This window comes from Mustela nivalis, assembly GCF_964662115.1.
Source record: "Mustela nivalis genome assembly, chromosome: 8".
Taxonomy (NCBI): domain Eukaryota; kingdom Metazoa; phylum Chordata; class Mammalia; order Carnivora; family Mustelidae; genus Mustela; species Mustela nivalis.
The window spans coordinates 104014834-104030182 of NC_139027.1; the positions used below are offsets into that span (position 1 = coordinate 104014834).

Sequence of the window (15349 nt, forward strand, 5' to 3'; positions counted from 1 at the left end):
GGGTCTCCCCTAGAGAGGAAACCCTTTGGGTTTTCCTAGAGACTTCTTCAGTAGAATCCGAGGCTTGCAGTTCTTTGATCTGTAATCTGTTGTGCGGGAACCTCCCCTGATGCGTGGCGAGGTGTGGCGGGAGGGGAAGGCCTTTGATCAGGTTTCCTTTTCCAGTGAGCCTGCTGTTGGGCATTCCACTCTCCCTAGGTTGGTTAGGCTTTGGTTACCCAATGTAATGGTTAGATTCCAGTAAAAGAGTTTCCCTTGAGGCAGGCTCTGGATATATTTCAAAATGGTTACTTTTTCTCTCCTCTTGCCAGAAAGTAGTGGATTTTTCTGTCATCTCCCAGTGAAGACGTGGGTGGAGGTAAAAGTAACAGAAGTATGTGGACCCCACCCAGACACCAAGCTTGTAAGGCAAATACCGCTCTGCACTGAGCCTCCAGTAACTCCCGGGTTACATCTGGAAGGTTTCCGGACTCTTCCTGGCCCCAGTACAGGCTTCTGCGCCCACGAGGCTGCTATTCTGTCTCCGCCCACCTGTCTCCCCAGTTTGGGGACATCAGTTTGCCCATAGCCTCAGTTCTCGGACGGATCAAAGAAGAGCTGTTGAGTCTTTCAACATCTAGTCTGTTCAGCCTGTTTCTTGTTGTGAGGACAAGGACGATGGCTTCCAAGCTTCTAACGTGTCACATCAGAAACCAGAGATTTTATTCTAATAGCCTTAGATTTACGGCTTCCCTATTATTAACAGCTTACGTGTGTATAGTACCTACGTCACAACAAGTGAACTAATACTGATACGTTATTATTAACGCACGTCTAATATTTGAGAGAGAGAGAGCGCGCACAGGTGGCAGGATGTGGGGGAGTGTGGGGCAGAGGGAGAAGCAGGCTCCCTATGAGCAGGGAGCCTCTTGCAAAACTTGATCCCAGGTCCCGAGATCATGACCCAAGCCGAAGGCAGACATTTAACCAACTGAGCCACCAAGGAGCCCCTTACTTCTCATCTTTAGGTGATATGGACTAATTGTTGAGCGAAGTAACTGGTTTATCACAAGGGCAAGGGGGGACAAATATTGGGGATAATGAAGACAGCAACCTACTCCTTACCTAAACTGCCTGAAATTTTTCTGAATTTCTTTCCACCAGTTTTTTCTTTGTTTTGAGACACTTGTTCCCTTATTTTCTGGTGTTCACGAGGGCTGTGGGGTCACTGTAGGGTCAAATGCTTTCCCTCAGACCTTTCTTCCCTCTAACACTGTGAGCTTCTCCAGGTTCTTCTACCCACGGCCCCTTCTTACCTTCCTGTTTGCTGCAGGTGTCCCCCACCTTCTCCCTGTCCCTAGATTTTTAGCCTCTTTAATCACAGTGTAGTAGGAATGCCCGAGAGTTTGGATGTTTGCTTTGGTGGATCACTCATGGAGCCCGCAGTCTGGAGGTAAGGTGAGGAAGGCCCTCAGCAGTGCTTTCCCTGGGTGCCGCCTGGCCTGCAGTACGGGGCTTTGGCAGTTTCCCAGTCTGGAGACGGAGTGTTTCCTTTTCATCTCTTCTGTTGTTTCTGATGGTGCTTTTGAAGAAGATGAGCTCCACCATCTTTAACCAGAACTGGTTCCTTACATGTTATGGTGTATAGAAAGATTATTTTTGTTAGAATCATACTTTTCAACACGAGACACTTCCTCTGTGAAAGGTATAAGGGGAGAATGGTTGCACTTGTTCTTTATGATAATGAAATCTTCTATAAAGAAAATTATTTTTCCCTTGTTACCGAATCCCAGTATTTTGATAATTTGTAGATGAGTCAGAACTATTTATCTGTGTCCCTCTAGAATTTAGCTATTGTAAGGAATATAGGACTTAAGGAACTGTGTTTTTTTTTGTTTGTTTGTTTGTTTTTAGAAATGTGGGCCACTGTATTTCCTTTGTCACAGGTGACAGAGGAAATCAGAGGAGCCTCTCCTCTACCTACAGATTGCCATTCACTGTTCCTGACAGTGTTTCTCATGGAAATAAAATCTAGACCATCTGCTATATTAAAAAATGAGGCAATAAAAATGAAAATTTATGAATATAAAGAACTTGAGAAGAAGTGAAAATGTCCAGGTAATATCTCTTACTTAAAAATCTCTGTGCAACATGAGAAACCAAGCACACAAAAGATGCTGCTATATGTTGGACATGAATGGAAAAGTCAGGGAGAGTTTGGAATCGCCCCCCTTTTAGCCCATTCTTGTATTGTTAATTTGTTGGAAATAATTACTTTTCAGATGGCACTTTCAGCAAATTATAAGAGTTTCTGTTTCTCATTTGTTTCCTTTTTGTCCATTTCTTTGCTTGTTTTGGCTCTCCACGTACTTTATCCTAACCAGTGGCTCTGGGGATCTTGGTAAATTGTCCTTTTTAAAAATTATTTGGACCATTTAATTAATTCACAACCCAGAAATGAAACTTACAGAGGATTGCTTTTGCTGTCTGTTTTAAAATAAATGAGGCAATCAATCAATAAAATAAAATAAAGTAAATGAGGCAGTCACTTCGTACTTGCAGAGAGAAAAAGTCAGTTTAGGCCTCTTATCTATCCTAGGTTTTGAAACTCTTCCGTGGATTTTTATAATATTACGGTCTTGAGAACAAAGCAGTAATTGCTGTCCTCTTTCTCTAGTCCAGATAAAGACAATGGTGTCCTTTACCCTTCTGGAGGATGGCCTGATTCAGGTGACCGTGACAGAATGTTCTGGGTCAATGACAGCTATTGGTCCCCAAATGGCCTCCTGCACCACCTACCTATGTTCCCAACTCCTTAGTCATTTCATTGCCCTGGATATTTTAATATATTTCTAGTTTAGTATTATTTTGGGGTACTTTAAGAGAAATATTCTTTTGAAGGAATATCAGTTTGATATAGCCAACTGATAATACATCAAGTGAGAATTCTTACGCTTGGCAGGTAAAGCAGATGGGAATGTATCTTTTGCCCTAGTGGTTGCTTAAAAATGTCAAAAGTTTTATGCAGGGTTTAACCAGGTGAAATTGCTGATATTCAACCATTTTTAACTTACAAAATTGGCAATTTCATCTCATTTAGCCTAAGAGCTTATAGATAGCAAGGGCTAAAAAGCCATGTTAAGATTTCTCTAAAAAAGGAGAAATGGAGGTCATTTCCATACTACTGGGAGGAAGAGAGTTGAAGAGCTGTTTCTGATGTAAATATAATTATTTTAATGAAGGTGGTGTTCTTCTAAATTTATCTCACAGCCTTGCCTTTCTACTTTAGTTTGCCTGTGTCCCAGCCCCACCAGTAGCACTTGGGCCCAGGACCATGCCTTGCTATCGAGAATCACATTGGAACTTCTGCTTCTGGTCATTCTCTTCCTTTTTGTGACCCTTCAGCTACATATAAGGAGAGCCGCCATCATTCTGACTTTTTATGGGGAGAGAAGTAAGGTGATAGGGTCCGACTAAACTTAAGGGTCCCAGGAATCCTGCTGGGAGCCTGCCTCCCAACCCAGCCCCTCATCTGTTACTCCCACTGCTGTTGCTCTCCCCTGTCGTGTTCCTGCTCCCTTCGTGGGTACCCGTCCTCAGCGAGGTGCTGTTAGCTGCTCTTGCAACCACTGTTTAGCAGCTCCACATCATTTTTCTGGTTTGGTATACTTAAGGAAGGGTTACTTTCCTCCATCTGAATACTGGAGCCACGAGGACGTCAAAGGGATTATTCCATACATTGTGGGCCCCCGCTATGGCATGTGGTGAGACTCGTAGAGTCAGCGTCAATTCCTCATGTGGACCCAGCCACCCGGTGACTGCGAACTTTTCTGTGTCACCTAACTCTGGAACCGCATTTCCTTGTCTCTAAAGTTAAATGGGTGAATATTATAGTCCCCTGATTATATGCCTGAAAGGTGTTAACAGGTACCCTTTTTTCCCTAAAATCTGAACGACAGTTTTACACATAATTTATACATACTTATTTCACAGGGTGGATATTAACAGCCCCAAATTTTATCCTCCGCTTCAGAATAGAGTATTTGCTGGGGATGACGAGGACATTTAAATGCTTACTTCCCACCCGGTTCAGCTGCCTGAAGTCCTTTTAGTGCACCATTTCTGATTGAGCACGCAAGTGTGACTATAAATTTCCCCTGACAGAAACTACATCACCTCATCAGCCATATAAGAAAATGACAAAACAACCAACTGTGAAAGCAGGCCTGCCAAGGTTCCAGCATCACTGCAGTGGGGAGAAACACACTGTACAAGATAAAAATCAGGGCTGGATGAAGCCCAAAAGACACTCTTGGTGTACCTGTCTTCTCTAAGCTGCAACATATGGGAAGTGTGTGTGTGCTTGTGAGGCCAGGGTTCCAGAAAACCCTGTGCTTCTCGAAGCCACATCACCAATCCAGGGATAGGAAGAGGGTCCAAGAGGAAATGGCAAGGTGCTTTCTTAGTCATAAGCAGATCTCTAGCAAGTAAGAACAGTAGCTAAACTCTCTGTGTTGTTACTTCACTGAATCTTCACAGAAACCTCGTGAAATTTAGTATCATTTTCTGCCTTTTCAGCAGAGAGTATTTAGGCAGAGAGAAACATGACTAGTCAGCTAGATAGTGGTCGAGCCAAGATTCAGACTAGGTCTGTCTTACCTCAGTGCCCATGGTCTTTCACTTAACCTTGAACTGACTTTAAAACTCAGAGTCAGCAACAGAATTAGAACCTGATGAGAGAGGGAGGAGAAGGGGTGGTGCACCCCATCCCTCCACAGTTTTCTCTGCTTTGGTAGAGAGAGTGCTAGAGTATGAAAGGAGTGAATGTCTGCCCAAATGAAGTAAACTTTAGAAAAGGGCCATAAAGTCATCAGAGATACCTTGAAGAGAGTAAAAGGGAGAATTACTCTTAATAAGAAAAAAAGATACCTAATAAAAAATGACCAAAAGAGTTGAACAGACACTTACCAAAAATGACTAACCAGATGGTCAGCGTGTAAGTGAAAAGATGCTCAACATCATTAGTCATTAGAGAAATACGAACATGAACCACAGTAGAAACTACTGCATACCCACCAGAATTGCTAAGGCGAGAAGCCACAGCACTAGATCTTGGAGCTAATGGGATGCAGTTGATCTCTCAGTCACTACTGGTGGGAGTGTCAGGTAGTTAAACCACTTCAGAAAACCATTTGATCATTTCGAGTACAGCTGAACACTTTCATACCCCAAGATGCAGCATTTTTACTCCCAAGACTCTGACCAGCAGAAATCCCCGCATAAGTTCATTAGAATGCTTTTGGGAAAATATTCACAGCAGCGCAATTCCTAATGGCCTAAAACCAAAAGCCCAGTAATGAAAGACTGTTGAACAAATAAACGGAATATTCATGTAATGGAGTAGTACACTGCCACAGGAATGAATGAGCAAACTGTTGACACACACAGCAACGTGAATGGATCTCAGAAACATGGGGCAGCGTGGCGAAGGCAGGCACCAAGGAGTTCGTGCTGCATGTTACCATTTACATAAAGTCAAAAATAGGCAAAGCTGAGCTGTACTTCTTGGAAGTCGGGCTAGCTAGGGTCAACCTTTCTAGAGTTCGGGAGGGCATGACTGGGAGTGCTTGGGGGAGTTCCTCCTGGTGGCAGTTACAGTGTGTTGAGATGTTGAAAATTCATCAAGTTGTTCACTTACGGTATATTCTTATACTTTAATACTGAGGCACTGTGTGTATCAATGCCAGTTCTTAATTTTTGATTCCCGCTGTGGTAATAAAAATTTAAATCAAGTAAGAGATTTGCATATATATAAAACAGGGATTTGTGGCATGTTGTGGAAGAAATATTGTTCATTTTTTCTTGATAATTCTTCACTGACTTCTCGATTTGTCTGAACCCGACCAGGTGAGGAAGGCAGGGCGTAGTGAATTTCATCAACACCAGCAATTACTGCTGCTTAGCATTCATTCAACCAGAGCAGCACTGGCTGGTCAGGTTCTCACCAGATTATACAGTTCTTTCTTGCCTCCCAGTCTATAATAAAACTTATCTTTTTATTACAATTTTAATACCTCCAAGAAGAGAAGCACAAAGAAAATAACTATGAAATCCGAAGACCTGGCTCAAAACAAATTCTGAACCTTTATTCTCTAAGGAACGAGGTGAAAAGATTCAAAGAGAGGTCCTCTTTTCGCACAGGAATTCTTCATTTGTAACAGCAGCTATAAAAAGGCAATATGGAATGTTTAAAGAACCTGAACAATGGTCTCAGAACTATTTTATAAAATGTTCAGGTAGTGTGCAAGTTAAGTTTTCACATTCTTAGCTCAGCACAAAAATAATTGAATTCTAGTGTAAGAAGGGGACTAAAAGAAGAACAAACTTGTGTTTTAACAAATAAACTTGTGAAACACCATCTGGCCAAGCATCTAATACGTTGCCTGAGACAAAATACTGAGACTCAGATCTGTTTTTTTCCTTTGAGTCCCCGTCCCTCCTCATTTGACGGTCATGGAATCTTGCCCTGTCTGTTCAAGGTCACGCAGTCAGTTGGTGACAAAGCAAGGGAAGACCTGCCATCTTTAAACTCCCAAAATCTTCCCCTTTTTGCGCCATGATAGTGACTCTAAACAATAGATTAGTAAACACCCAAGGGTCATTGATGTGATATTAATCCATCTCTTATAAAATATGTCTTTCAGCTTGCTACCCTTGAGTTCCCTCCAAAGAAACTATTTGGAAACAAGGATGAACGTGTGATTGCTGAGAGGCGAAGTCACTTAGAGGTAACGGAATTAAGCTTTTCTTTCTCTGGGTAGAAATTGTGCCGTCTGATTGACCAGTTAGAGTTGTTCATGTTATAAACACCATGGCTCTTGTTCACGGGCGTGAAGGTGCAGCTTCATTAACACCAGAGGTGGCTGCTGTGTACATGAGAAAGTAACAGTATCCGTCTACTCGAGATGTAAGCCCTTATCCCCCTCTGGTCTAACAGAACGCTTTTTTGGCTTGGGAGGAGATAACATTTATTCTAAGGGTTAGGAAGCAGGCTGTGGGTGAGAACTAACTATTCACAGAGACAGATGGTCTGTAATAGAGAATGAGGTACAAAAGCTTGCTGCAAAAAAAAAAAAAAAAAAAATTGCATTAATTAACTGAAGATATATAGTATTGCATTATTGTTACTTTTTTGAGAGAGCTGGAAGCAAAAAGACACATACCTATTTTAGTCACGGTTAGGTTTTGTTTGGCTTATTTTAATTTCATCTTCTGAGCTGGCTACATAGAGAACTTTGGTTCAACACAACTGTTGTTTTTCCAAGGGACTCACTGCCAGTGGGCATTGTGGGCTGCTTTATGTGGTTTGTATTTCTTTTCAAGGTAGAGTCGCTCATTTGGTTAGAATCTGATGCTAATGAGGCTGAGTCTTTGTGCAAAGGCATGGTCGCTGGTGTCCTAGGTGGTATCTCTTGCCACCGAGGTGGGCAGGATGAAATTACAAATAGCTGACTGCAATCTCCTGTCAGCAAGCTTTCATGGGGCCTTGCAAAGTCCGCTTCACTACTTCTTTAAGAGGAATAATAATAAGACCTATTGCAAGTGAAATCAAGTAAGAGAAGGCCCAAGAGAGCCCCTTCTGAATGCTGAAGTTCTACATAAAAATGAGGTATTATTCTCATTCCTACTGACAGCCAGGGCGACTTAATGCCAGGGAACCAAGGATTCAGGAGATATCCAGAAGCTGGGAGGGTCCAATGAGAGCAAAAGAGGAGGAGAAGTGGAAACCAGTGAGAAATGAACAATTATGAGACTGTGGCCCACAAGGGACAGTTGAGTGCTTTGAGATCCTCGTCTAGAACTTATAAAGAAAGACTTTTCCAGGAGTAGCCATGCTTCCCAGCCATTTGAGTTCTACTGTGAGAGAGACGTGCTCGAAGTTCTGGATTTATGATGTGTGAGCCTTGGATATCATGGCAGATTTCTGAAAATCATTCTATGAGTTGGCACAACCCTGACACCCAACTGAAGAACTTGCCTTCAAGGGAATGATGAGCGTGGTGAGCCTGCTCGATTAAATTCTCTTAAAGGTCTGTTGTATCATAAAAAAACGTAAAAATAACGATAGAAGTGGGTTTGGTTTTCTTTTCCGAACCTTTACCTGCCTCATTCATCTAGACTTGTCTTTAATGGGAATGTGAAGGATGATGGGATATAGAAGCAAGTGTATGAACCAACAGGAAATAGACTGTTGCCATGCTTAGCTTCTCAGGGCTTCAGTCAGAAGACACATTGGCACTCTGAGTGCTGTGCATTTGTGAGCTCTGCCCTTGGTGAACTCTTCTCTTTCCATTCTAGCGTCCAGGGTCAGAACCCAGCTCAGGGTCCTCTTTCATTCCTGGTATTTAAGCGGACCCACGTTTGTTCTTTCAGTCTTTCCTCCCTAGTCACTTAGCCCTACTAAAGCCATCAACAGAGCTTAGGAACAGAGTTCTGTGTTAATGTCTCTGCCTATGCAAGGACCCCTTCCATTGCTTGTGACTGTTACTTGTGGCATCAGCCTTTAAAGAATGGATCCCACACCTCATGGAAATAGGCACTTATGTTTTAAATTAAATGTATTTCTCCTAATTTTGATGGTTAAATATTAGCATATCATGTCCTTTGCAAGAGTGAGTATAATTCAATTTCACTTTAATGGAAAATTAATCTGAGATTCTTGAGTTAATTTCCCACGACTATTGTGACTTTATTTTTTTCATCAAATATCAGAAGTCACCATTTGATTTAGTGTTATTTTCATGTGAAAATTAACATAATTACTTTCCCTGAGTTTCCCATTTGATTTAATTCAGTATACATTTATGTAATTCCTTATACATGCTGGAGACAGTGCTAGGTGTTATATAGACTGTAAAGAGAAATGAGACATTTCTTTCCTTCTAAGAGAATATATTTAAATTTCCTTTATGAAACTTGACCTAAAGATAAACTAAATACATAAACATATACAGAAAATTGGATTTCGGTAGACTACGTTTGAACCAGTACACACTAGTATATATAGTGTTTGCGCAAAAGGAATTGTCTGACAATTTTTTAAATCCAGACATGCCACTTTATAAACTGCCTCAGCCTGAGTAGGCTCTATATAGCAGCATTTTGAGCAGGTATTCATTATGTTTTGATCTACCTTTTTATTAAAATGTGTCCAAAGTTTGGACTTTGTGTTTGAGTTTATCAGCAGAAAGTATAAAGTATTTTCATCTCAAAGACATAGACACTCCGTTGTCACCACGATATATAACCTGTTAAAATAATTATTTGTAAAACCGGTGGGTACTGATAGGAATTTCTAACTGTCATGAGATGCTTGGGAAACGGATTTTCTTCCTTTGGAAAGTGGTATTAGCTGTGCATGCGGCGGTGGTGGTGTGGGTGTGGGAGCCTGGGGGTGTAGCATTGCCTATATGGCCTCATAAAAAGCCATCGAGAAGGTGACAATGGGAGGGGGAGGGGTAGAAATATGGCCTCCTGTGTGTGTCTCACTGATAACCTTGTGTGCGCTCCGCTCACACAGTTATTGGGCCAGCTCTAGTTGGCCTCTCATGCTGGAAAGCCCACCCAATGCTTTGGTTCCCAAAGAGCTGAAGAATCTTTGAAGGTTTGTGAGACAGGAGGATCTCTCTCTGGCTTCCCTCCTGGTAGCCCTGGAGGAACCAGTTCTGTACAGGTGTGCCTGTCCTGGGTGGACCCTGCCCTCAAGTGGTCAGAGGATTCTGATAGCCACGGCCCCACACAGGATGTGCCTCCCAGGCTCATACATCCCTTCTTGTAGCTTGGACAGCAGCCCAGGAGACAGACGTTGGCAGATATGATAGTGGAGGTGACAGGAAACAGATACATCGGTCTCTGATGAGCTATTTTGACCAGAAAGGTTCTTCTTACTGTATTTGAAGCCAGATACATTTACCATTAGGCCAAACCGTAAAAAATTGCCATTGTTGTAGGTCGGGATGGTGCAAAATTGGCAGCATCGTCTGCTTCAACGGAATGCTCCTGCTATCTCTCATTTCCTAGGGATTAACTGAGCACTGGGCATGAGCGAAAGGCTCATATGTCATGTGCTCCTCCCACTTAGCTTGTGAGGTAAGCTCTATTATCATCTCTGTTGTACAGGCAAGGAAATCAAGTCCTGAGAAGGATAGAGAAAGGTCTTACACCTGGTCACAGACAAAGCCTCAGCTTGTACTAGAACATCCTTCAAAGCAAGCCCCTCTCTTTAAGAATTAGCATGCTCTAAGTTTGGAACACAACTGGGTCTTCCCCTAAAGAAATGGCTCCTCCTTTGAAAAAATATCTTCCAGCATTATACCACAGTGTTAACTAAGATCAGGTTATTTATTCTTTTTTTTTTAAGATTTTATTTATTTATTTATTTGACAGACAGAGATCACAAGTAGGCAGAGAGGCAGGCAGAGAGAGATAGGGGGAAGCAGGCTCGCCGCTGAGCAGAGAGCCTGATGCGGAGCTTGATCCCTGGACCCTGGGATCATGACCTGAGCTGAAGGCAGAGGCTTTAACCCACTGAGCCACCCAGGTACCCCTGGTTATTTATTCTTCACTACCTTTTTTTTTTTCCATTCAGCAATTGAGCACCTACTCTATGCCAAGCAGTGTTCTACAACTGAAAAAACTCTAGAACAACACAGTATTTCTCATCTCTTTTGTCCTCATCTGTTTATTGGACACAACGATAAGAGTGACCTTTCATTATAACCTTGTCTTTTTTCATTTAAGGAAAAATGCTTATCGTTAATTGTTGATTTTTAAATATTTGCTTCATGGCTCATCAAAGGTTCTGAATCTCAATTGCTTCTGCTTTTGTGTATTTTTAAGGCGTATCTTTAGCCTTGATGTCACATAATTCCTATGAAGATTTATTTCCTCTCCGAATTACCAAAGAGTATAAACTCAGAATATCTTTAAAGATATTTTTGTGACCTTAAATATTACATGCAAGTATTATATATAAAAAACATATGTAGTATATTCTTATATGTATATCCAAATGGCTATCAAATGGAGTTTTTTTTTTTAAGATTTTCTTTATTTATTTGACAGCGAGAGATGGCGAGAAAGGAAACACAAGCTGGGGGAGTGGGAGAGGAAGAAGCAGGCTTCCCAATGAGCAAGTAGCCTGATGTGGGGCTCGATCCCTGGACCCTAGGATCAGGACCTGAGCCAAAGACAGACACCTAGGGACTGAGCCACCCAGGCCACCCCTCAGATTGAGTTCTAATAAGTAAGATGTGGTGTGATACTAACACTAGGCCTTAACCACAGCTTTAGAATATACTGCTTCTCAGACTTCAGTGGTAAAGAACCAATTATCTATACTTGATCATTTATCAGTACTTTTGCAAAATGAATGAGAGTTAACTACTAGAAATGTGAAATGAAAAAATGAAATAGAAAGGTCATATGAAATGCAAGCAGAGTTCTTTTATTTTTTAAAGATTTATTTATTTATTTTAGAGAGATGAGGGGAGCATGAGTGGGAGGGGCAGAGGGGAAGAGAGAGAGAGAGAATCTCAAGCAGACTCTGCTAAGGGGCTGGATCTCATGACCTTGAAATCATGACCTGATCTGAAACCAAGTGTCAGACTCAACCGACTGTGCCACCCAGGTGCCCCCCATTTTATTACATGTAGATTCAGTAGACATGAAAATTCTCCGTCACACTGCCATACAAGAGTCTAAAACACTTGTTTGATTCTATAATGTTCAGGAAATCTCACCTCCATTCCTGATAAGACTCCTGTCACTGTTTGGCTTTATGTCTCACACCTCCGCTGTTGCACTCTTAAGTTACTTGAAGGCAACAGTATTGACATCTCACTGAATTCTTAACTATCCCATGGTATTTCACACATGCCTCACAGACTCATTGAATTATTCAATGAATATCAGAAAATCCGTCCACATTAACCCCAAATTAATGAGTTTTCTATTTTACTTTTGTTGATTGGTGAGAGGCGCATTTTTTAGTTACGAATTTCAGGGAACATTATCATCTACTTGGAGACGTTTCTGCTAATCATCTTAATAGTCCATCATTTCAAGGAGCGATCTGTAATTAATGAAAACAAGTGAAATCCTCTAAAATGATAAAGCTTTCAAGAATAATATAGCCACCTTTGGAAGTAAGAACCCAAGAGATTTCTAGGAAGTTTTCTTGAAAGGACTAAGAACATGCAGCAAGCCCAAGGCTACTTCTTTACTTCTTCCCCATTTTCATCTGATAAGCTAAGGCCTTAGTAAGGGTAAAAAGCAATATGGTAACTAAGAGTGTGGGCTTTGGGGCAGATCATCCAGTCTTCAATCCCTGTGCTGCCCTTTTGGGGTCCTTTAATGTCACTTGATCAGTTTCCTTATCTGCAGAGTGAGGATAAACACACCAGCACCACCTACCTAGAGTTGATCTTATGGTTGAAGGGGGTCCTGTACATAATGTGGACTCTGCTCCAGAGAAGACTCCAGGCCTCTGGGTGCGACAGTGATGGCAGTGAAGCTAGTGGTGATGGCGGTGCTGATGGCAGTGATGGCAGCGACAGAGCCTTTACAGCATGTTATAGACATGCTTGCAATCCAGGAAAGGACAGAAGAGCCCCATCCGCCAACAGCTATAACATGTAACAGTATGAGTATCTCAGTTTGTCACCTGTACTGGCAAGATCAGCATCTGAGGGCAACGACACTGTCACGATGGGGGTGTTCGTATTCACGGTGGCACCTGGAGGATGTCAAGAGTCTCTCCCTGTAATGCCAGCCTTTCTTTCAACCTGTAAAATTATAATCTGAAAACTAGAAATGTTTTCTGACGACTTAAGCGTGGTCAAGCTGTTCTCCATTGTGAGGAAAGAGAAGGGGTGCAGGATCATTAAGAAATGAGCTCACTTGGGGGCACCTGGGCGGCTCAGCGAGTTAAGGCTCTGCTCATGACCTCAGGTCATGACCTCAGGGTCCTGGGATCGAGCCCCACATCAGGCTCTGCTCGGTGGGAGGCTGCCTCCTCCTCTCTCTCTGCCTACCTCTCTGCCTGCCTCTCTGCCTACCTGTGATCTCTGTCTGTCAAATAAATAAATAAAATCTTTAAAAAAAAAAAAGAAGAAGAAGAAGAAGAAGAAGAAGAAGAAGAAGAAAGAAAGAAAAGAAAAGAAATGAGCTCGCTTCCTCCACAGTTCTATAGCTTCTGTTCCCAGCTGGTCAGTTCTCCTCGCGTGTGTCCTGGGTTACTGACCGCACAACTGCCCACCATGGGGTCCCCAGCTGACACCCGCTATAGCTCCCGAGCTTCTGCCCTTGAAAAACTAGACAGGTGTCAGTGCTTTTCAGCAGAAACCCCCAGAAATATAGCTCTTTTTGAACCATGTTAAATGTATCGATTCACTGTACTCAGGAAGGACATATACAATGGGATGATCCCAGCCAAAGGGTGTTACAAAGAACTTACAGCAGGATTTGGCCTATTTTAGGTGATTTCAGGGAGAGTGAAAGGAAGTGGGGCTTTGTTCTGGACTGGATGCTGGGCTGATTCTATGCTTGGGTGTCTTAGTAATTCTTACCTAGAAGGCAAGAAGAGAGTGATGTTAAAACTATGATTGATACAAAAGCAGTCACCCACATTAGCCAAAATAGTGAGATATTTGTTCGTGTTTATGATTTGAACACCATTCATGCTTTTGTCTGTATCTGGATGAGCTTATAGAATGGTCTGTGTGTGTATCCACGTGGCTTCTTCAGGATCAGAGCAGACTTGCCTGGTGTTAGTATTCTTTGAAATTGTTTACGATTGACAAGAGAACACAACTTAGCTGTAAGTACCAGGCCAGCTCCTAGCTGTTTTTCTTTCCTTTTCCTTTTTCTTACAATAAAGGGATACCAAGAGTTTATAAGTATTATCCTTTCTAATGGAAATAGTGTGCTAAATGAAGAGTTGTTTCCAAAGTAAGTCATGATAGTTCAAATGCCTTATCTACTAAACACAAATGCCAAATACTGGTTTTCAGTATTGATGCCACCCTCCCTCACTTACCCCCCCCCCCACTGCCCACTGCCAAGAGTCACTTTCCTCGCTTATCATGCCAGCAACACATATAGTCTGTTTTTTCTGACCAAGAACAGGGCATCAGTCTCCTTTAGTTTTATGTTAGTTTCAAGTCTTAGATTTCTAACAATAGAATCATTGGGTTTTAACATCTTATAGTTTGGGCCCTTTCAGTTTCCAAAGTAAATTTCAGGAGGTAAAAAACCCTTAAGTTTTCTCATTCATTTAGCTATCTTAAAGATATCTAGTAATTCTATGCTTAATTTAACATCTTTTCCATCTACGTTCTGCTGATCTTACAGAATGGATAATGGCAGGACTGTTATCAAATGAAGGCAGAGATTTAAGAAGTACTTCACACAGAGGACCATTTTCTTCCTCATTAACGTTTTTTTTTCCTTCTGGTTATCTGGTTATTCACATTAACTGTTTTTTGTTATTAGTCCATTAATACCATCATCAGTAGAGAAGCGTTTCTGAAGGGGGTTAAGGGACTGTCAGTGCGTTAGAGGACACTGAGCCCATTTGGCAGCTGTTCCCTCTTGGTGCTTTGTGGAGTCAGAAGAACTGACATGCTGTGATCCTGGGGCTAAGATACAAAAGTCTGTGTGGTACTGGAATAACGTGGAAGTCAGACCTGGGCTTGATCCTGTCTCTGATACACCCGTGTCCGTGTGAACTTGGCATCTTTCTTCCATCTCTGAACTTGTTTCTCACTTACTAAATGGCGGGACTAACTGTAAAGTTATTGGAATTACTTGAGAAATCATATATACTGGGAGTAATCCATGCCATAAAGTGGGGAGAAGGAAGTATGAGAAAGAATGAACTCCAGCAGCAAATTGCCTGTCAAGCCTTTTTTGGAATTGATAAGCCATATGGCAAGATTGCAGGACACAGGTTATTATCCAGTAGTCATTTGTGTTCCCATACACTGATAATGAACAAGTAGAATTTAGAATTAAAAACACAGTATCCAAAAAAAAACACAGTATCATTCACATTAGTGCCCACAAAAATTAAATATCTAGCTAAAATCTAACAAAATATGTATAAGATCTATGTGAGGAAAATAAAACTCTGATGAAAGAACTAAACAAATGAGAGAGTTCATATTCATGAGTAGGAAGACTCAATGTTGTCAAGATATCAGTCCTTCCCAGCTTGATCTGTAGATTCCTTGTAATCCCAATCAGAATCCAGAAAATTATTTTGTGAATATGGACAAACTGACTCTGAAGTTTAAGTGGAGAGGCAAAA

At 41.7% G+C, this 15349-nt stretch overlaps 1 protein-coding gene across 5 annotated transcripts in view; it reads left to right on the top strand.

Annotated features, from left to right (window-relative positions):
* KIF16B (kinesin family member 16B) overlaps positions 1-15349 on the top strand; it is a 280503-nt gene that overhangs the window by 240915 nt on the left and 24239 nt on the right. For all 5 annotated transcript variants that reach the window (XM_082743222.1, XM_082743224.1, XM_082743223.1 and 2 more), the window contains one exon: positions 6684-6767. In XM_082743222.1, the coding sequence (XP_082599348.1) occupies positions 6684-6767 (84 nt within the window). The remainder of the gene's footprint in view (positions 1-6683; positions 6768-15349) is intronic.